At 38.3% G+C, this 24,550-nt stretch overlaps 1 protein-coding gene across 2 annotated transcripts in view; it reads left to right on the plus strand.

Moving 5' to 3' along the window:
* Window positions 1-241: 241 nt before the first annotated feature.
* Window positions 242-24,550, plus strand: part of LOC121873821 (replication factor C subunit 5-like) — a 49,166-nt gene continuing 24,857 nt past the window's right edge. Inside the window, exons 1-4 of one of the 2 annotated variants that reach the window (XM_042377556.1) lie at window positions 242-451; window positions 5,508-5,572; window positions 10,161-10,288; window positions 14,761-14,923. In XM_042377556.1, coding sequence (XP_042233490.1) covers window positions 411-451; window positions 5,508-5,572; window positions 10,161-10,288; window positions 14,761-14,923 — 397 coding nt within the window. In that variant the 5' untranslated portion in view covers window positions 242-410. The remainder of the gene's footprint in view (window positions 452-5,507; window positions 5,573-10,160; window positions 10,289-14,760; window positions 14,924-24,550) is intronic. The other variant, XM_042377554.1, reaches the window with a different exon arrangement.

A 24,550-nucleotide genomic window follows, 5' to 3' on the forward strand; every position in this document is an offset into this window, starting at 1 on the left:
TCTCCATCCCATCCTGAGTGTGAACCAAACAATCTCATACCCCACAATACAATGTGCATCATTGCATGAGTACCTGTAATCTTGTATATACAGTTTCCTACAAAGCTGTCGGGTGCTGATTTCTCCTGAAATGTTGTAGCCTTTTACATCCATAAAGCTGTAAGAAAAATAGGGTTTTATTACATTGAAATATGAAGTTTTATTTCCTACGTAAGGCATTTGCTACTGTGTGGAGGAGAGGGAAGGACTTGAGCGCAAAACGATAGTGTTCTGTCTGTTGTACTGTTCCCGCTGCCCGCGTAATTCACAGCTGACTCGTCTCCTGTGTATGATTCCTGTGACTCTGTGAGTTGGAGTTGTGAGAAAACCAAACTTGTTGTCGAGTGGGTTGACTTTGTAAATTCTTAAGGATGGGTGTTGAAGATGACGCCAAAAATCAAAATTTGCCCTGGTAAGTAAAGAAGTCGTCGCTTCAAACCTGACAGTAGCAAATCATTGTAAGATAATATTTAACGTGGCGGATATTTTACTGTGACCTGCTAAGTTCCAACTAACTTTATTTTACCGTGAGTGCGCTTTGATTGGCTAAGTACTTTCTGTTTAATATGACGGGGTCCGCTCCCCTGCTAGGAAGTTAGGTAACTAAAGGGAGGTTTCTTCGGTTGGTAAGGTCAGGTTCTATAAGTAAATGTCGTCTCTTATAATGATGAGTTTCCGTGCACAACAGAAATATGGATGTTTACACCCACAAAACGATCGACTTAGGGCTAAATAAACGCTAAATACCGCTAGTCACAGTCAAATATACTGTAGTTCTCACGTTGTTGTTGGCCAGTAATGGACGATTAACCAGAGTGCACTCACGGTAAAATGGTGTTAGTAGGAACTTAAAACCAGTCACAACGGCAAAATATCCTCTGCTTATATTTAAAGTGTCATAGAACTGTTAGATCTAACGATGTCTTTGTTGGGTATTATTTTAGTTTGTTATTTGCATTAGTGCACACAACTGTTAGAATGTCAAAACTGTTTTTCTAGTTAATTTTTGTGTGTTGTTTGGTTTTGACCTTGGTTTCCGTCGGAAATTGCTTGTTTTTTTAGTTATCGGTGGTTTTGGGTGGGGCGTTTTCCGACAAAAATCATGGCCAAGGCAATACAAAATACACCAAAAAACGCTAGAAAAACGTATAAACCGAACCTAACCTAACACCATATGATGGCATCACTTATTCACTGGATCACGCCAACTATGTTGGTCTTGATATTTACACTCGTTCTTAAACTTAAGACACTTTACTGAGGTCAGGAGAACACTATGAGATCTAAAAAATGCTACATCTTGTTCGTTTTTTTTTCCAAAACGTGCAATCAGCTCCCTATAATTGAAGTGACACCCATTGCAGACTTCCATGGTCAGAAATGAATTTGAATTTCGAAATATGAGACCCAAAATCACAATTGAATCTGATTAGGCAAAAAATACCGCAAATTAAACCACAATTCATTTTAATTGGTGGTAAAAAAAAAAACAACGCTTTTGATTGGCTGCGTGACGTGTACAGGAATGCATGCTCATGACGATTCATGAAGGGAACACCCTGAGTGGGAGGTCGGGTAGGCGATAATGGCTGAAGATTAATGGAATTAAATAGAGAAACATTTGGCATGTGCTATCTCTCTTATTATACGTTTCCGACGGTAATGTAATAGATGAAAATTGTCTTAAAATTAGACGTCTTTTTCGAATATGGTAATAGATTTGGGGTAGGAAAGTTGTGTGCATTAATGCAAAAATACCAGAATTAGGTTAGGTTATTTATCTAAACTATGTTTTTCCGATGGTTTTTGATAGTGTTTTGAATGATTTGGGGTAAAATTATCATTTCGGTCATCCACCTATTTGGAAGTAGGTCAGAATCGCTCAAAACACATAAAAAACCACCGGACAAACATAATTTCAACCTAACCTAATCAGTATTATTATCGGGTTAATATTCGTCCATTGGCTGTCCGCAGGTTCCCACCATGTTTACCTGAGGTTATACTCCTCACTTAAAGTCATTTGTTTTATCCTTTCCTCCTCCTCCTTATAAGTTAGGTTAAGTAGTTTGGTTCTTTTGGTATGAGAATAGTTTTCTTTTGTTTTGTTTTTGGTGTGTTTTACTCACATCTGAACTCTATTTTTGTGCAATTTATGTTTGTTTAAAATGAAAATGTTCATCTTTGGCAAACACCGCTAATTTCCACAAGAAATGAAGGTCAGGTTTGAGTAAGACACACTGAAAACAAAACAAAAAACTATTCTCATCCCAAAACCCGAGAAAAGCCAATGGACGAATATTTATCTATTATCGTTTCGGTTATCCAGCAATTTTTATAATTTTAAGTTTTAGAATCGGTAGTTTAGAGTGACTTTAGACAAGTCTGAGACACTTTTCTTCTATAGCATCTCTTCTGCTCGTGATTACTTTTAGAGAAAATCGCAATAAATTGTTTGAAAATTGTTGTATATTTTCTAAGTCCTGTTGATGTTACCGTCGTCAGAGAGAGAGAGAGATCCCGTGTGTTCATTTGTTGGTTACTATCCTGCATAACACATGCGCTAGTGACTGACACGTGCAGATCTTTGGACGTTGATTGGTGGGTATGATTTTGGATTGACCAATCACAGCTCGGTATAGGCCCCCCTCCTTCGGGCAGAAAAAGAGCAGCCAGGCAGTGAGACCTGTGGATTACTAGGATGACCTCACGACCCAACTCCATGTCTTCTGACTCCAATTAAGGTAAGGCTTAGGATTAGGTTGGGTTAACTTTGGGATTATTCTGACCTTCATTTTTATAGCAAATTACTACTTTTTTTATTTTCCCGTACCCAACCCCCCCCCCTTTTTGCAATTTTCTCGGAAAGTAATCAAGAGCGGAAGAAATGTGTCTTAGAATTGTCTAAACTACCGATTCCAAAATTTAAAATCCTAAAAATTGCTGGATGACCATAATGATAATTTAATATCCTAAATTTAATATCCTAAAATTCGCCAGGTGGCCAAAACGATAATGATACCCGATTTGGACCTTCATATCTGCTGGATATCACATAGTTTGCATATCTAAATGGCAGTGGATATTTTGTCGTGACTGACTAAGTTTCTACTAACTCTATTTTACCGTGGACAACGTGGTTGTCCAACATACTAACTCTATTTTACCGTGGACAACGTGGTTGTCCAACATACGTAACTCGTAAACAAGTAAGTTATTTTACCGTTAAATTCTGAAATATGACTACCCACAATCTCACATATAATTCACTATACAGGTTGACCATCTCAAATCGGGACTGACTGGGACCTGAACAGTGCCGGATTAGTGATTTTGCCGAACCACAGGTGGTTTGGTTAGGATTAAATAAATAAACACCTCTAACCCACTTCATAACCACCTCACCCTACCTCTAAAATACCTTGTAAATAGTACAAGTTGGATAATAAAAAAAAAGAAACAACAAATGAAAAGCAAGTGAAATTTGTTGAAGTACTACAGGCAAAATACCTTACAGGCTATCTGTATATACTTACATCAGAAGGTTGGTTATTGACACTTCCAAAGTAAAGTGTTGGATTGTACAACTAAGCAGAGTTACATGTCTGAAAGTGGGGGGTCATCAGGTCTGTCTTGTGTTTCATCTAAAAAGATGATAGAATCTTGGCTATCTGGTGTTGGTGATGAAGTTGGCATATCTTCAAGAACTGGTGATGGTGGTGCCAGCACATCTGGGTGAACAGAAGTTGATGGCACTGGATTTTGAAGTGTTGGCTCCTGTCTTGCAGATTTCTCTGCTATTTTTCTGAACATATCCTGCAAGCTAACCTGTTTCATGTATTTTGGTCTTTCTTTGATTAGTTTTTCTTGCAACATGTAAACATTCATTATTTCCTGTTCAGTAATAAAACTGCATTGTTCGAGACCTTTAATCAATTCTCCTGTCAGCTCAACTAACTTATCAATGGACATTCTTTCCGCTACCTCTTCCTTGTTTTCATAATTACTGGAGCAGCTTTCCTTTCTGTTTTTTTTTTTATGTCATACACTGTGGAAGCGCCAGTGTTATACAAGTCGCATATGCTGCGAACAGACACACCACTAGTTTTTTGAGAAGTTCAACCTTATCTTGTATGGACAACGTAGGGTGTTTGCGCTTTTCACCACAAGAAGCACTTCCTTTATTCATTGAAGACGTGACTGGGGCTAAATAAGAGCAGTTTATAATAATAAATGAAAAAACCACAAAGGAATAAGTTGCCGCTGTATTGTACACATGCACACACAAAACACATACAAATAAATAATACAGTGGTCCCTCAGTTAATGAACGGTTCGGTTAACGAATTACCTATTATAAGAATCTTCAATTCGGTTAACGAAAAAAAATTTGATAAATGAAATCCTTACAAAAATCACGTTTTGTTGTGAGCATCAGCTGATGGACTAGTCTGCCAATTCAGTAATCTGTTCTATGTTTACATTCATTTCCAATGGAGTAAATATCAATAAAGTTGTGCTATTTAATATTTTTGCATGTTTTATATTAAAATTATTAGTCATTTTAACATATATTTAACATATTGATAATATATGCAGTACAAGGCATCAGTTGGGCTTTGAAAACAGTGGAGAGAGCATTTATTTTGTTGGTGTCTTGAATATTTTTGCATTTTTCATTGAAATTATTGGTCATTCTGAACTTTAGTTAACATATTGATAATATATAGTGCAGTGCAGTGTTGATTTAAGGAAAATAATCTTGAATTACACCTAGTGAACTTAAAATTTTATTGGTGAAATGACTGCATCAAGCATGGGTCCACTGAAAGGTGATTTCCCCTCCATCCCCACTTCCTTCTCTTCTCCATTCTCCTCCACCCCCACTTCTAATCCCCATTATCATCATCAACCAGGAACCTTCAACATACACACCTCAAATAAATGTACTTTACTGCATTTTTTTTTACTTTGTACTTTTCGGTAAGCTGGAACCAATTACCCAATATCCCATTGAAACAATGGATTCGGTTAACGAAATTTTTGGTTAACGAAATACCTTCTGGAACGAATTGTGTTCATTAACCGAGGGATCACTGTATTACATTATATTTATAAGGAACTTTGACAAGTTTTTTGATCCCAGTTACTCTATAATTTTTACAAGTGGAAGGTTACTGTCATGATTGCTGACCACTGTATATTGTATATTGTAAAAAAGAGTGACACTTTGTCATCTGAAGTGACACCTTATAAATATGCTGTTAAGATATTTGCTATTTTGATAAAGATATGCTGCACATTCAGAAATAGGGTGCAACAAAGCTGCTAGTTCCATCTTAAACAAGCAGGTCTGACTGTGTACAGTACAGTACTCATTGTAATGCTGAGTGCTTAAGGGTTTAGTACAGTACAGACATACTGTACTGTACGTGTAGAATTGTTTCATTGTGTTGTTTTTTTTACAGGGTGGAAAAGTATCGACCTCAGACCCTTCAAGATTTGATCTCACATGAGGACATCATCTCCACAAGTAAGTACAGTCACAGTCATAAGTCATTATTATTGTTATTATTATTAGTACCGGGTAGTGTGCTGTATCCACAATGTTCCATGTGGGCAGTCATGCCTATGGGACCCACTTTAAAAGTACAGTAAACCCTCTAAGATGCAGACTAAAGGGGGGTGATCACCAGTCTGTAAAAGTTGATTGTCTGTATCTTCTGGTGAATGTACTAAATGTATAAAAACGATAAATAGTGATATAAAAAACACCAAAAATGCAGTACCATATTTTTCGGCATATATGACACTTCCCTTAATTTAGCAGGAAGTATTTAGGAAAAAACTTTTGTGTGTATTTTCATCCTGTAGCCATAATTTTCTTAAAATAATATATACAGTACCAGATAGTACCAGAAAATGTGAGGAATAAATAAATATAATACCAATAAATAAGTTACAACAAAGAATACTGTATTGCCAAACCAGTAAATAAAAGCCAATTGAAAGTTTAACACGGTCGCCATTTGCATACACTCCCTGCTTCCTCATAACAACGGAGACAAGCTGACTATTGCTGATTCCCTAGCAACACCCCACCCCCTACACTCTGCACCATCCTCCCACTTCGCCAATGAACCAGCTAACTCATGTGCAAAAAATTTATATTTCCATTGTGTTTTTGCCCTTAGGACAATTATTTCTCTTAATTTTTTCACAATATATATGTAGGATGGTGTGTGCATGTAATTGAGTAAAAATAAATGAAGAAAGTTACATATACTGTATCTTTACCGAAATACGAGTTGAAAAAAACGTAGCACCTCACAGCTTGGCCTAATAACCTGGTGATTACAGTGACAAGTCTAACTTGGCTACAATGCCAAGATTAATTATTGTTCAGCACTATTATATCAGTAAATACTAATGATAACAGGAAATCCTGTGAAATATGGCAGGGAGCAAGGAGAGTTACAACTGTAGACGCGCACTAGCGTTCATTCGCTCCCATTGCCAGGCTTACTATCAAAATACGTATGGGAGAATTACATATCTTGTATAGTCTAATTTGATAACGGTGATGGGCACAGTGATAAACAAATTATACAAACCATAAATTTACCTATGATAGCTTAATAAGAAACATTGTATCATTACTGGAGTGATTGAAATAATATTACCACAAACAACAATAGATAACTCTTGGGCACCTGTGTACCGCACGCTCACAACTTAGTTATACCGGCCTAAGATGATCTTTGCTCTATTTTGGAGTTGCTTCTTAGTTCTTGGAACCCCCAAAATTTTGTCTGAATCTTCTGAAATCTGGATTTACCGGGTCCGAATCTTCTAGGGTTCACTGTACTGAAATTAAAAATGATCTTGGTTATTACCAGTGAAACTCCGCTTGCACTGTCAGGAGAAGTTGCCTCATTTAAGCATCCTTCCAAAAGCGTGAAAATATTGAAATCCATTAATCCTGTTCATAAATTTGCTCATAAATATGCTAGTTTACACATGTACAGTACAGTATCTGATTACAAATCCATGTTGTGGTTAAAAATTTTTAGGGGAGTAGCATGACATGGTATTGACCGAGTTACATGTATTTTACCAGCACAATACAGAACAGGTAACTCACATTTGATTTAAGCGTATTTGGAATAACGTGATTGTTCATTTAATACCAAAAGGTAATCTACCTGCACCTAATTTTGAAATAACGCGCTCATGACAGTTTAAATTTGCCACGCATATTTACCTGGTCGCCTGGCAGTGGAGAGTCGCATGTGATGCCTGTTGAGGTGCTTGTAAGTTATGACTATAAAGTATGTAATATCAACATCAACGATTTTAATATTATTAATAATAAAAATAATTATTATAATAATGTAATAATAAAGATTATTACTACTAATGGTGAAGATAATAATGATTAAGTATTCTGTACAACAACTGTGAAGTCGTCCAGCAAGCTTCCCACGTATCACTTTCTCAGTTCACACCAGCACTACTTTTTCTCTGTGCTCTCATTTGCATTGTGTGTTTATCATGTACCTTTTTAGTGTTAAACGTTGTTTTCCCCATTGAGCATGTCTGGAAAACGTCCATCTGCCTCCTCTGGGGCTCCTAAAGCTAAAAAGGCACGAAAAACAATCGCAATGGACGTGAAATTAAATGTGATCACCCGCCTTCAGAGAGGAGAGAGTGTGTCGGAGGTTGGCCGCGTGCTTGGTTTAAGTGAGAGCACTGTTGGTACCCTGTGTGGTATATGATGGTTCCCCTAACCTGTACCATTTACAGGTATTCTTATGGGAAAATTACCGGTATGTTTAATTTACGTGTTTTTTAATTAAGCGGTGATTTTCTATAACATAACCCCTGCGTAAAACGAGAGGTGGGTGTACTGTACTATCAAAATGGGGTCTTAGCTTGGCTAGGAATGTACAGTAACTTCCTTTTATGATACAAATCTGTACTTGTTTTTGCTAGTCTTTTCCTAGATCCTAAAAATAATCACCTGACAGCTTTATCAGTTATCCTTAATCAAGTTGCCTTACGGTTTACCTTGGTTGTTTACTTGCGCTGTCTTGACACACAGGAAACTGTATACAGCTCCTCCCCGACTTACGACGGGGTTAGGGACCCAAATCCAGGTCGTAAGTCGAAAATGCTTAAATAATGCATAATAAATCTAAAATGGGTGTCTCTTTTTCTTCTCAGCACCACAAAACTCTCACTTTTAAGCTTGCCAGCCATTTTAAAGTGAATTACAAACGAAAATTTTGTCAGTACACAGCGCAATCACTGACGTTGGGACTCGAAAATACGTAATTTGACAAAATTTTGGTACGACTGAGGCGGTCATATGTCCAGGTGGTCATAGGTCGAGTAGGTCTTAAGTCGGGGAGTAGCTGTACTGAAAAAAAAATTATTATTATTATTAATTAATTAATTAGAATTCACATAAATGAGGGTAATGTTTTATTAAAGAATGATAGCTTCATTTTGTGCCCCCTTCACTATTACAGTATTTGTAAAGGATATCCCTTACCCTTTTAGTACAGTGGTCCCTCGGTTAACGAGTTACCTTCCATAAGCTTCTTAACTTCGGTTAACGAGCAATCCCTCGATTAACGAGTTTCTTACGAGCCGACCTCAACATGTTTTTGCTTGCATTTGGCGGTCCACCAGCTGTAGTATTAGTCCGCCAATACAGTAATCGGTTCTAGGGCTTATATGCCTTACCATTTTAGTAAATATCAAGAAGTTTACAGTATTCAATAATTTTAAAAGTTTATACAGTCAACCCTCACTTTACGCGGTTAATTCAACCCACAGGGTACCGCGGAAAGTGAGAAACGCGTAAAGTGAACAACATAACATATGGGATTAATTGAAATAGAGACCGGGCCGACCCCCCAAACTCCACTTTTTGACGACACACAACTATGTTGTAGTAAAAATATTATCTTAATTTTATGATGGTATTCACACACAATTAATAATTAAGAGAAATATCAATAATATTAGGTTTTTTAACACTTACATTAGTAGAAAAGATGGCTGGGCACACGGGGATGGGGGGTTGGTTCCGAGGCAGATGGCAGATTATTGGCCCTCACCTGTATCACTTGTATTAATTGTATCACCATCCACCACAGAGGCTTGCAGGGCCTCTTTGTCAAACCCCTCAAAGTCCATATCCTCACTATAATTGTCACTATCACTGACTTGGGCCGGCTGTGGTGGGTGAAGAACTCAGTAATGTTTTGATGACTGGGCGACCTTGTGCGCACCCTGCTCGCGCCGCTTTCACAACATGGCGGATGGCGGGAGGTTTGGATCCAAAAATGGCGCGGCTCGCCAGCTGCTCTCCGCGTAAAGGGGTACACGCACCGCGGAATGTGAGCATTCCGGTTTCGGCAGGGTACCGCGTAAACGTGGAAACGCGGAATGTGGGACCGCGTAAAGCGAGGGTTGACTGTATTAATTTTTTTAGTAATTTTAACAGTTATTGAACATAATTGAAGGTAAAGAAACTAGTTTCTGGCACGCCATCCAGCCTGGCAACACACGAAACAGGCATTAGTCTCTCTCTCTTTTTAGTGGAGGTAACATCTTGCTTGAGACTCTTCAACTAAATGCTTTTTTTCTGTGTTTCCAAGCAAATTATTGGTCATTTTGAAATTTATTTTACATATGCGGTGAAATGGCGCCATGGGGTGACTTCTCTTCCACCCCAATGCCTTCTCTTCTCCCTTCTCCTCCACCCACATTCTAATTCCCATCATCATCATCATCATCCAGGAGCCTTCTACATACACACCTCAAAGTAAGTGTACTTTTCTACCCTTTTTGTTGAATTTAGGCAATTTTCGGTGAGCTGGAACCAATTACCCAAAAACCCATTGAAACAATGGTTTCGGTTAATGAGTTTTTCGGTTAACGAGCAACCTTCTAGAACGGATTGTGCTCGTTAACCAAGGGACGACTGTACTAATTTTCAACCTTTCATTTTAAAATTAAATGAAAATTTGGATTATCTTAATGTAGTTATTTCAGCTTCCCAAGATGTTCTCTTTATTTATATTGATGTGTTTGATATATTCCTTCAGTTAAACGGTTCATTGACGAGGATCATCTGCCACACCTGCTCTTCTATGGTCCACCAGGCACAGGCAAGACCTCCACTATCCTGGCATGTGCCCGTAAACTTTACTCTCCCAAGGAGTTTAATTCTATGGTACGTTTGACTTTAAAAAATTTGTTATGAATTTGGCAGTTCAGTAACTGTTGATTTATTTTTATTTTATTTTTTTTGTGTGTGTGTGAAATTTAGTGACATGAGTTAACCTTCGTAAAAACTAGTGAAACTGTCAAGGAGTTTATGATTGTGAAGCGACAGTATTGTTGTGTAGATTCAAGTTTTGTGTGTGTGTGTGTATGTTTGTTACATTACAAAGACCTCCCAAATCTGGTGTGATTTTTATTTTATTTGTTTATTTTTTTTTTACGGGGAATAGCCCTCCCGAACACAGGTCATCGACCCACATCGGCACCTAGGGGGCGAAAAAATCAGAATAAAAAGAAATTAAAAATAGAAAAGAAAAAGGTTATACTGTGTTAATCTACACCACGAAGATACTGGAAAACCAGCTTTTTAAAGTGAGACATCGTATGAGTGTGGAAACACAGAAGAAGGCAAAGCATTCCACAGTTTCGCTGTGTGGGGAAAGAAGGAGGTACTATAACGGGTAATTCTTAGTGTGACCGACATCCACAGAGAAATGGTGGGCACCGCAGGCAAGACGTGTGTTACGAACCCACGGCCTTGCCAACGGTACACAGGATGCCAACCCACTGAACATTGCTTGTTAAAGTACCTGTAAAAGAGAGAGAGTGAAGCAACATTGCAGCAAAGAGAAAGGGAAGAAAGATTGTCAACTAAAGGAGGAGAGTCAAGAAGACGAAATGCCTTTGATTCCACCCTATCTATTATTTGGACAGCAGAAGAGCCACCCCAGATATGAGAGCAGTACTCCAAGTTAGGACGAATGAATCCCTTGTATACTTGAAACAACTGCTCAGGAGTGAAGTAGTTACAGCATCTGTAAAGCATTCCCAGCTTTTGGGAGGCAGCTTTAGCAATGTTGAGGATGTGTGGCTTCCATGACATATTAAAGGAAATGGTAAGGTCTAGCATATCTCTTTTTAGAATTTGGCAAAATGATAACATCCTGAAATGTGATTGGTGGGAGATATCTAATTTGGAAAGTGTAATTAGTAAATACTGAGTTTTATTACTATTGAATTTAACCAAGTTTCTACCTCCTCATTTGGAGATGCTGCACCGATCCACATTGATGGATGTAATGATATCAGATCTAGTTTGAGAATTGGGGGGAAGGGGAAAATGTGATGAAGAGTGAAGAGTAGAGTCATCAGCGTAAGAAGGAAGAGAGTAGGTGAAAGAACAGAACCCCTTGGGACACCACTGTTGGTAGAGAAAGAGCGAGAGATCGATCCCTCGACAACAACTGCCATGGATCAGTTCTCAAGGAAGCTAGACTTTAGAGAACAAAGTGGGTTAGAGAAACCATAAGAGGGAAGTTTAGGAAGCAAAGACTTGTGCCATACCCTGCCAAATGCTTTGGAGATGTTGAGGGCCACGACGAAAGTTTCCCCATAATCCCTGAGAGGATGACCAAAGATGGGTGCAGTAGGAGAGTAGATCTCGGCCTGGCGAAAGCCATACTGGTGATCCGACAAAAGAGAATGGTGTTCAAGGGATGAAGATAGGAAAATGGGGTGATAGTTAGAGGGATTGGAATGGTCACCCTTCTTTGGGATGGGCTTGACCGAGGCATGCTTCCAAGAAGAAGGAAAAGTTTGGGTTTTGAGGCAGAGGCTAGCAAGCACAGGGGCCAGAACTTCAGCACACTCCATCAGAACACGAGGTCCATGCACCTTACTCACATCCAACCTGGTTAACACGCCAGCAACCCTATGAGTGGAGATATAGGAAAGTGCATAGGTTCAATGGGAGGAGCAGAGGTAGGAGGTATTGAGTTTGAATCATTTAAGGTGGAGTTAGAGGAGAATAAGGTGCCAAAGAGATTGGCTTTGTCAGGGGGAGAGTTGGCTATAGAGTTATCAGGTCGGAAGAGAGGAGGAAAAGAGGGAGTGCAGAAGTTATTACAGATGTTTTTGGTTAAGGACCAGAGGAAGAATTATTCAGGACATCGGTCTTTCTTTTTATAAAATTCCGCTTGGCCCTACGAAAAATAGCCTTACAACAATTCCTAGAAATAATGAAAGAGGATTGGGTAATGGGAGGAGATAGTTTCATGGCTTGATATGCCCTATCTCTCTCCCTGCATGCAAGAGAGCAGGCGTGATCAAACCATGATTGTAAAGTGAAAGTTTTGGTAGAAGATGGGATAAATGCACTCATACCACCCTGTATAACCCCAGCAATGCTGTCGGCACCTACCGAGGCGTCCCAAGTGGAAAAGCAACATTCATTCCAAGGAAAGTCGGTGAAGAATTCTCGCAAGGATTGCCAGTTTGCCCTCCAATAGTGCCATAGTTGGCGTTTAGAGGGGATAGGGGAGGTGGCCGTGCCCAGTTTGATTTAATAGAAATAAGATTGTGATCAGAAGACCCTAAGGGGGCAGAAATTGAGTATGAATAGTGTGAGGGGTTAGAGGTAAAACAAGATCAAGAATGTTAGCAAGTTTATCGTGTCGATCAGGAACGCATGTCGAGTGTTTGATTATTTGTTCCAAATCATTGAGTAAGGAAAAAGAGAGTGGCTCAGCTCCACCTGGGTCATCCCTTGCAGAGCCAAGCCACTCTCTGTGATGTACATTGAAATCCCCTAGGTAGAGGATCTCCTTGTTTGGGTGTGTGGATAGTAACGACTCATGGCAAGAAGTGAGATACTCAAAGAGTTCCAAATAGTTGATAGAGTTGGGAGAACTGTATAGGAAACAAAGAAAAATAGTCATAGTTGGTTAGAGATATTTTGAGCCAGATGACATCATAAAGGGAAGATTCAAGATCCATGAGTCGAGCTATAGGCGTACGTGTGTTGCAGTAGGCATGTACTGTACACCTCCCTTAGAACTGAAGGAGATATAAAGGTTGTAGTTGGAGGCTTGAAAAGGTTTTGGTGAAGCTGCTTTGGTCAATTGAAGTTAGCAACCGCAGTGGCGTCAGTTGAGGCCCCGGAAGTTTGATGATGATCAGGTCAGCCCTGGGGTCCACAACCTTCCAGACCAGTGAGACCCATCCGAGAAGGCCCGCTTTAATATTAATATCAACTGACATAGGAGAATAAAATAGAATGATTAGAACAGATCAAGAGTGAGTATGTTTATATTTGTTGTGTTGTCAATAGCAAGAGACAATTGAGACCCTGCAGAATGACAGATCAGCAACCTGGGACTTGGTCACAATTTTTGTGATGCCATATGGTAGCAAGGTTTACCATCAGACAATACATTATGCTTCTAATATCTTCCCAGGTGGTAGTTCCTCCCTGTTTGGTAGCTGCCTACTACCTACTACTCTTTTAATAATTTAATCAAATCTTCACTTTGTTTAGTATATACTGGATTAACAGTACAGTATTAGTGAAGTACAAGGGCCCCAAAATTCGCATGGGTTAGGTTCTCAAAATGGCCACGAATCGCCAAATCCATTAATAATATTTGCTGACGGGGGGGAGGGGCTTCATTTTTACTTGTGTACAAGGAAATGTATATTCCCTTTACAGGTATATGTTTGCCCTTAGAACAATTATTTCTTTTACCTGTAGTATTGTATATGTGTGTGTATAGACACACACAAAACACATACAAATAAATAAATAATAAATTTGTTTCTGATTATTTGTGAGAGGATTTTTCCATTATTATTTATTAGTATTTGTTTTGTGTGTGTGTGTGTGTGTGTGTCTATACACACAGTGTACTTGGTCTAGGTTGAGATAATTATTTTCAAAATAACTTTAGAGTTGTATAAATATCTGAACATATTGGTAATTCTGTGATGTAAATTGTTCCTTAGTGTCTATATTTCTCACATTTTTAAAATGATTCATAATAGTTCTCCTTCATGTTGATGTAATGTGAGATGTCTGGTGAAAACACAGATTTTTGTAGCGAGTTGTCAAAGGTGGTGAGATGTGGCGTGCAGGGATTGCTCTGCTTGTCTTCTAATTTGACAATGGTGATTATGATAAACGTTTGCCTAGTGAAAATTTGGGGTAATTCAAATACAATAATTAGTGAGTAGATTTACTTATTACAAACACAAAATAAAATATAACCAATCATGATCATAATAACCCATCTTTATAATCAAAACATTCCAAGTGTGGGACATCAAAGTTAATTGGGAAATCGACTTCTTTTTTTTCCCCCATAGATTAAAAGGTCTGGTGAGAAAATTGATTCAATGTAGATAATTTAATTTTGAGACATTATGACTACGGGTATTCATACAAGTCCCAATTCTTGTATTATAGCCCCAAACAAAATTTAAACTTTAGTTGACTACTATTAGGTCCATGAAAGGGGTTAGGTAAGTGTTCATTTTATGTGATTCTGGCTAATGCAAACTTTGATATAAAAGTGAAAAAATAGCACCATTTATACTGCTCTTGCAAGAAATCTTTGTCCAGTTAGTTCATGCATGGTTCATTTTCAGGTGTTGGAACTGAATGCATCAGATGACCGTGGCATTGGTGTAGTGCGGCAACAAATACTTAACTTTGCCAGTACACGTACTATATTCAAGTCCGGATTCAAGCTTGTCATCCTAGATGAGGCTGATGCCATGACCAATGATGCCCAAAATGCATTAAGGAGAGGTAAGAAACTGGTTCTTGACTTTCTTTCAAATTACAGTATACAGTGAACCCTCACTTTACGCGGTCAATTGAACCCATGGAGGCCCGCGTAAAGCGAGAAACGCGTAAAGTGAACAACATAACATATGGGATTAAATGAAATAGAGACCGGCTGACCCCCAAACTCCACTTTTTCCGACACAATACCTATGTTGTAGTAAAAATAACATCTTAATTTTATGATGGTACATGCACACAATTAATACTTAAAAGAAATAGAGAAATACAGTTGCCAAGTTAATGTCCATTCAAATAATGGACTCAACTCCCTCCCCCTCTTCTCACACTCCTGGCTCTTCCCTCTCTGAGAAATGTTTGGGGGAAAACCACTAGATTTTAAGGTATAGTAATAAATAATACCTCAAACTAAAGTTAGGATAATATAATTGACATTGCTGGATTCCTTGCAAGACCAGGAATATTTTGAATATACACTTCATATATTTTGCACAAAAGATAACATATTTGCTCTGGGTAAACAAAATACTTGCATTAGATCTAAAATTTGTATGTCTAATGCAAAATCTATGATGCTTATATTCAAAATGATCATCAAATTGTAAGAATTCCAGCAATGTAAATTATATTCTGGCCGGATAATCTGTATGAATTTTATGAGCTAAATAAAAAAATTATACTTCACCCGCGTATATGAGTAGATGCACCGCGTAAAGTGGGAATTCCGGTTCTGGCAGGGTACCGTGTAAATGTAGAAACGCGTAAAGTGAAACCGCGTAAAGCGAGGGTTCACTGTAGTCTTGATTTACACGGATTTGGCTTACGCGTTTGGTCATTTACGCGGCACCTTGCCAGAATGAAAATTTTTAACTGCAGTTCATTGCATCATTTACGCGGCGAGAGGTTCAGACGCGCCGTGCCAATTATGATTAACGCGGTTCATTCTTGACCATACGCGGGAAGCGGCGCGGGGAGGGTGCCCAGTATGTCGCTGTTGCGTTATCATTGACGTCATATGACGTATTGGACTGTGATTGGGTCACGCATCCTTACCTCCCTCCGCCGCTAGCTGTGATTGGTCTAATGTAATATGACGTGCCCAGCCCTAAGTTACGAAGTAAAATTCAAATTCGTCCAGGACTTAGAAAAGGGAACTCAACAAGTTGATTTCGCGCGCCAGCATGGAGTTCACAAATCTACGATTCCTACAATCAAGAAGGATGCCGCCAAGATAAAAGAACACATGAGCATCACAAAGTCTGCAGGTGCTTCAATGGTGAAGTATTGTCAGAATAAGGTGCTGCTCAAGACTGAGAATTTACTGGTGAGCTACTTCATTCGTCAGGCAAGACATAACATGGCAGTCGACACGCGGGCAGTGCAGGACTACGCCCGTGAACTCTACGAATCAGTGGAGCACAAGATGGGAATTGCAGAGCCCAAACCCTTCACTGCTTCCTCTGGGTGGCTGCAAGGGTTTAAGAAATGTAACAAGATAACCAACATTAACATTGTTGGTGAAGGAGCCAGTGCTGACCGTGCTGCCGCCATGGATTTTCCTCCATTCTTACGAGACATTATGGAGGAAGGACAGTACACGGACGACCAGGTGTTCAACATGGATGAATTCGGTCTGTTTTGGAAAAAAATGAATTTCCAAGACCTTCGTTGTCAAGTCTGCCAGCAAGTGTCGGGGCCGGGAGTTGCAGAAGGAGCGTATCACCGTCCTGTTTACCACCAATGCCTCCGGCACCTGTAAGCTCAAGTTGTCGGATATCCACACAGCACGCAAGCCGCATGCCTACAACAACATGGACATGACCAAGCTAAATGTCCACTGGCTGACCGCACGTAAGGCGTGGATGTTCACTGGTCTGTCCCTCTCCTGGTTTGACGACTGTTTCGTTCCCGACGTTAAGAAATTCTGCGAGCAACATAATGTTCCATTTAACATTTTGTTGCTCCTTGACAACGCACCAGGACACTCGCCCCTACTGTTGGATCGTCACCCCAGTGTAAAAGTGGTCTTCCTTCCTCCCAACACTACGTTGTTAATTCAGCCCATGGACCAGGAGTTGATATGCAACGTTAAGGCTGCATTCTCCGCAAAGAAGTTTAAGCTCCTGAACGACTACACCAACACCAAGGATGAGTTGCGGAACCTTGTGAGTGGCACAGATAGCGAGAGCGAGGATGAGGATCCAGAAGAAGAGTTGGCGGAGCATGAAGTGCGAGCTAAACAGTTTTGGAATATGTTTAACGTAAAGAAAGCTGTTGATTTCTTGGTGGAGGCATGGGGGCAGCTGTCTGTGGCAACGATTCGTCACGTGTGGCAGCATGTGTTGCAGGGTTTCCCAGGTGGGAGGCAGAGTCAACCTGTGGTTGGAGAGGCTCAGTCTGTTGCAGTGGCAATGGACCTTGCAAGAGAAGCTGCACAGAGTGTTACAGCTGCAGGCTTCTCCGAGACCACCAACGACGACATCATGGAGGTAATCAGGGAACCTGAGGTGACTGCCGACGAGATGTTGGAAGACGATGACGTCAGTGAAGAGACAGGTGGTGCGGCAGCACGAGAACAGAAGTTAACACATGGTGATACAAAGAGTGCCATCGAGTTTGCCGAGAAACTCAAGCTCATCCTTTCCAAAGACCCTCTCAATCACCGATATGAAGTCTCCAATAACCATCTAGACCAAACTATGAAGCCGTATGTCAAGATGTATCACGACCACATCAACACTAGCCGTCAGCGTAACATCATCAACTTCTTCGCCCGCAACCCACAACAGCCAGCCCAAGTCAGTGATAGTGACAGTGATGGTGACTTTGAGGGGTTTGTCAGGGAGCCCTGACATCTGTGGTGGATAGTGATTCACCTGAGGGCCACTAATCTGCCCTCTGCCTCGGAACCAGCCCCCATCCCTGTATGCCGACCCATCTCTTCTACTAACGTAAGTGTTAAACCTTGATTTTTCTTTTACCTGGTACAGTATATTATTCTCTTATTGATATTTCTCTTCTATATTAAGTGTGTGTGCATACCATCATAAAATTAAGAAAATATTTTTACTACAACGTACGAATTGTCGGAAAAAGTGGAGTTTGGGGGCCGGCCCAGTCTCTATTTCAATTAATCCCATATGTTCTGTTATTTCGTTTACGCGTTTCTCGTTTTGTGCAGACCTCCACGGGTTCAATTGACCGCGTAAATGGAGACTATACTGTACATGAATATTATCCTTACTGTGTTTAAATCTCTCTCCCAAAAAAGTTTTCCTGCTGTGTTTTCCTTCTTATCCACAAACTCACTTATTGCTGTTGTTATAATTAATATACAGGTATATGGCTTAATGCCTTGAACTTCATTAGAGTTGATGCCATAGGACACCAGTCAAAACTTCATGGAAAGGATGTTTACATTTGGGACAAACGTCCTACTTTGAAGTTCTGGATATCAGTGTGACAAAATCTAGCCTTTGACAAATATCTCTGTAGCTGCTATTTAAGTTACCAGATAATTGGTAGGCATCTCTGGATTATGCAGTCATGGAAAGTTTCAGGTTTGTTCCTTTATTTCTTACTCTGGAACCAGCTTTAGGTCAGTTAAATAGGGTTAGGTTACTCCTATTGGAGATGCAAGCTGAGCATAGCATTGAGCTTATTTGTACTGGTACCTCCTATCTTTTTCTTTCGGCTGGCTTTTGTCTACCTGATTGCTGGATATCTTGTATGGATATAGCTCCTCCTCACATTGTGGTCTCCTCTTCTTGGGTTGGCCATTGGGTAAATTACAGTAAAGCCTCCGATAACGACAGTTCTACTAATGACGATTCATATTTAAGACTGGTTAATTTAGGACCCATTTCAATTTATGCCATTATTTTCTTTGTATTTACAACGAAATTTGGAAAAAAATACATTTTCATACAAATATTAACTAAATCCAGATATGTATTATACAAAAAAAAGCCTTGCGCACGGAGGCTGCCGGGCTTGTTAATGGTGACGCCAGCATCACTAGCATAAACAGTCGCAGCTGGCAGGCCCTTTGTTTTCACGCATCTGAACAGGAAAAGGAGAAAAATTTTCTCACATTTATTACGGCAATTTTGCATCTCTTTTCAACATGAGCAAGAGAGCAAGTGGTGGTAATAATGGTTCAAAAGCTAATAGAAAGTGCATAAGCTTAGCCGAGAAACTGGAGGTGTTAAAATTATATGAAAAAAGCGAGAGGTCTGTGGATATTATATGGAGCAAACAATGGACATATTTTCTGAAGTTGATCCATTAACAGAACGAAGCATTAAAATTAACAGGGACATGAAAAACGCAAATGACCTCTACATAAAGATGTATAATGAGAAAAGAAAGCAGCTGTGCAAGGTTCTTTCGACATCTTTATTATTCGAAGGCCTAAACCATCAACTTGAGCTACACCTTCAAATTTAGCATCATAAGCAGCTTCAACAACAACTTCAGGTTCACTAACAGTTTCAGCAACAGCTTTATGAAAAGCTACAGCTTCAGCCAGAGTTGAACCTGATGACTTCATCATCTGAGTAAAAACTCGCTGTCCTTATGTTTTAGACTACCACCATTGATGAATGGAATTTTTTTTTTTTACATTTGTAAGTATTATTTAAAACTTATATGAACAGTAAATAAGTGTTGCTTTCATATTCTTATGTAGAGAAATGACGATATGTTTTCACATGTACGCACTTACTGTAGATACGTTGGCGTTCCCAATCGTCTCGCTTTATTTCTTTACCATTAGTGGTTAGCTACTTCTACTGTTCCATTTATTAATATTAAATAACATTACTTAAAACATACATACAGGTATTCATTTTTTTTAATTAAGTTCACTACAGCTACAACCAGGGTCTTATTTTCTTCAGTTTCTTATGTAGAACCATCGTCATTCATGAAAACAATGCCGTCTTGTCTCCTCTTGTGGGTTTTAATATGCTATGTATTATTTATGAATTGCATTGTTCATTTCACATATATAAACATTAATTCAATCAAATACATATTCAGTAATAAACAATAATGAATCTTTTGTATATATTCTTAAGATAAATGACTGTTTCCTTGAGTGTGCACGTACTGTATACATTGCAATTCCACTATCAGCCTCATTTTTTTCTTTAATATCAGTGGTTACTTCTACTGTACATTAAATAACATTAATTAAAACATACATATTTTTTACATTAATTTTACTACAATAAAAATAGGGTCTCATTTCCTTCAGTTTCAGGTGGATAACTGACATTATGGGTGTAAACACTGACAACAATGCCGTCTCTTATCCTCTTGTGTGTTTTAATATTCTACGTATTATTAATGAATTTATTGTTAATTTTGCATATATAAAGATTAATTCAACCAAATACATATTCAGTAATAAAAAAAAATTAATCTTTTGTACATACTGTACAGTGGTCCCTCGGTTAACAAACGGTTCGATTAACGAAATTTTGGTTAACGAATTAGCTCCCATAAGGATTTTCAGTTCGATTAACGAAAAAAACTTAGATTTACGAAATCCTAACAACAAACACGCCTTGTTGTGCGCATCAGTTGATCGGCTAGTCCGCCAATACAGTAATTGGTTCTATGTTTACATTCGTTTCCAGTGAAGTAAATATCAAGAAAGTTGGTATCTTGAATATTTATGCATTTTTTATATTAAAATTATTGGTCACTCTGAAATTTAGTTAACATATTGATAATATAAACAGTACAGGGAACAGTTTTTGTGCGCCTATCAGCTGATTGAATCACCAACAAATCTTCTCAGTTTAACTTTGTTTACAGTGGAGTGAACATTGATTTTGTTGGTCTCTTGATTATTTTTGCATTTTTACATTAAAATTATTGTTCCTTCTGAAATTTAGTTAACATATTGATAATACAGTATACAGTGCAGAAATTATTATGAAACATGAAGAAGGCATTAGAACCAATGCACTCTGTAAAGAGTGCCTCCACAATCAGCTGTTTGATATGTAAACAAGGCTGCCGGTAATACGACATGCACACCTCAAACTAAGTTAAAATACAGTATTCTATTGTTTTTCATTTATTATTATAGAGTATACTGTACAGTACAGTACTGTATTTAGTTTATATTTAATGTTTTGCTAATTCTACTACTGGTATACAGTACTTTGTATGTACTTTTTCGTTGAGTTGTACCCAATCCCATTAAAATAATAGATTCGGTTAACGAACGACTGTGGAACGAATTGTGTTCGTTAAGCGAGGGACCACTGTTTTCTTAAGATAAATGAGCTGTTTCCTTAAATGCGTGTGTATAGTTTGGTGTTCCCAATCCATCTCCCCTTTTTCTTTCCCCTTACTGGTTAGCTACTTGTATTGTTCCATTTATTAACATTAAATAATATTAATTAAAACACACACACACACACACACATATATATATATATATATATATATATATATATATATATATATATATATATATATATATATATATATATATATATATATATATATATATATATATATATATATATATATATTATATATATATATATATATATATATACAGTCATGCGCCGGTTAACGTCCAACCGAACAACGTCCGATCGCATATACGTCCATGGCCCCCCCCCAAAAAAGTGACGCCTGCTGGACCAGCACTCCACGACCCCCTGACGGAGACACGATGATCCTCCCCATACTGGTCAGATATTATGTGTTAAAAGAATATGCTTCCTTACTTAGGCTTTTTTTAAGCATTTGCCTACAGGTGAAATGTTAACCTACATCTATTGAGGATAAAATCTTTCACCTACAAATTGACAATAACACATTTGCTGTAATCAGACATATCTAGTTGCCTCAACAATTGCAACCCCAGTTGCAATTTCAAATTCTGTGGCATTACTAAAAATAGTAAAGTTTCTGGTGCACTCTAAGATTAAGAGAGAAAACGGAGGACTCGGGCGTCCTGATGTGAGAGAAAACGGACTCGTATGACGGGGGACCAAATAAAAAAAGCATAGCTACATGTTTTGTGGACTACAGTATTAAGCGTACCCTTTTCATCACTTTGTAATAAACCTAGCCATGCCTATGAGTGTTTATGATATTTACCATAACATTATATATATATATATTTAGTGAGTCTAAATGGTCGTAAAATGGGAAACTTGGGGTTGGGTCTTGGGTGCCTGAACCAATTAGAATAAATCCCATAGGTTCTGTACTTTCGTTATCGACGGTGTCCCAATTAGGCGCGATAACCAAGGGATGTCTGTACTGTACTGTATATACTTATGACACTAGCCAGTTGCTTCTGGTGTTATGGTACAGGGGTACCAAGTGACAGCACTAGGATCCCGCTTCCTCTAACAAGGAATAAACAATTAAAATTTAAATTGAAAAAAAACATTCAAATAATGGGACCTAGCCAACCGAAATGGACCTAGAGCGAGCACAGTCACGTATGCATTGCGTATTCTTATAGATTGTGCGGCCAGGCGTACGTTATCTAGTGAATTTTAGTCAATATTGTAGACTAACAATGGACCTAAGTGCAAACCTGTATTGTACATGTACTAAATGATTACGGTACTAAAATTGTTGTCTATTGCAAATATAGCTTGTTTATACAGGTATTCAAAGAATCCCTCCAATGTAAGTTATATTCACCCAGGTCATTTGGGTGGCAAATTATGAGAAGAGCTTAGTCACTCTTAAGTAATGATAAATAAACACTCAGGCAGGCCTTCAGCGCCAACTGTCAAATCTTATCTCAAATAAATAAACAAACAAACGCCAGACATTCTGTCCCTCACCCCCCGCCCCCTCTTCCCACCCTGGTGATTTCTTTGTTTATTTTATATAATATCTCAGACTAAAATTAGGATAATATAATTTGCATTGCTGAAATCCATGCAAGACAGAGATTAATTTGAATATAAACGTCATATATTTTGCTCAAGATATAAAAAATGTAGTACATTAGTGTACAATACTGTAGTACATTTTATTAAAAAGTTTTTCAACTGTATTTTTGGGTAGATTTACATAAATTTCTTCATTTATTTTCATCCATTTACATGCACACACCATACTGAAAGAAACATAAAAGAAATAAATGACCTTAGTGCAAAGCTGGAGTGCACATGTACTAATTTGATTACGGTACTAAAATTGTTATGTCTAGTGCGAATTACATGTTTATATTCAAATAAATCAGTATCTTACAAGAATCCCAGCTATGTTAATTATATTCTCCTAGGTCATATCACTGGCATTTTAAAATGAGAGAAGCTTAGTAGGACTGTTAAATAAACGCACAGAGACCTTCGCTTCAAACTTGTCACCTCAACCCCAACCCCTCGCTGGGTGGCATGGCTGTTTCCGTCAGTCCCCTCCCCCCCCCCAGCCAGACTTTTAGGCTTACAGTTTTTATCTTATATAATATCTCAGACTAAAGTTAGGAGATTATATTTTGTCCTTGCAAGATAGCCAATAATTTGAATATAAACGTCATACATTTTGCTCAAGAGATAAAAATTGTTGTACATTAGTGTACAGTACTGTAGTACATTTTATAATATAAAGTTTTTCAACTGTATTTTTGGGTAGATTTACATAGATTTCTTCATTTATTTTCATCCATTTACATGCACACACCATACTGAAAGAAACGTAAAATAAATAAATGACCTTAGTTCAAAGCTGGAGTGCACATGTACTAATTTGATTACGGTACTAAAATTGTTTTGTCTAATGCAAATTATCGCATGTTTATATTCAAATTAATCAGTATGTTACAAGAATTCCAGCAATGTTAATTATATTCACCCAGATCATTTCACTGGCTTTTTATATGAGAGAAGCTTAGTCACCTAAGAACTGATAAATATACACGCATTAGACCTGGGCCTGTACCAACTGTCAAACGTACTACCTCCCGTCCCTCCACGCCCCCTCGCTCCCTCCCACCCTCTCTCTCCCCCATCTGCTCGGCGTTGCTGGAATCCTTGTAAAACAGAATAATTTTAATATAAACGTCATGTATTTTGCACAAGAGATAAAAATTAATCACCTGTATCACATTACAGTAGTGATTTAAGAGTAAAAGTGTTTAGGTACGTATATAGTATTCCACATACACGTAAATAAAAATAAAAAGTTTGTGATGATCGGACAACGTCCATTTCGGTTAACGTCACGTTTCCACAAACGTATATAGGACATAAACTGGCGCATGACTGTATTTAAATAATGTGCAGTAGTTTGCATTTTTTCAGTAATTTTATTGTTTTGGGGGAAAAGAGGGTAAAAAGCCACACAAAAGATATGAAAAGGTCACACTTGGGAACGCATCTCATTATTATTGCTTTATTTTAATGGTAATTAATGATTAACGATAAGATGATTCACCTTACACTGCAATATTGGAGGACACATTACCGTCGTTATTCGAGGCTTTACTGTAATGATCAATAGTGGATTAATCCTGAGATCCAATTTATAAATTAGTTGGAATCAAGTAGCTTACTATCCCTTCTTACTTCCTTTAATGTGCTGGGATGAGGTGAATTTCAAATGATCCTTTTGACATCAACTGATATTAAATAA

This window comes from Homarus americanus, unplaced genomic scaffold (assembly GCF_018991925.1).
Source record: "Homarus americanus isolate GMGI-L3 unplaced genomic scaffold, GMGI_Hamer_2.0 scaffold25827, whole genome shotgun sequence".
Lineage (NCBI taxonomy): Eukaryota > Metazoa > Arthropoda > Malacostraca > Decapoda > Nephropidae > Homarus > Homarus americanus.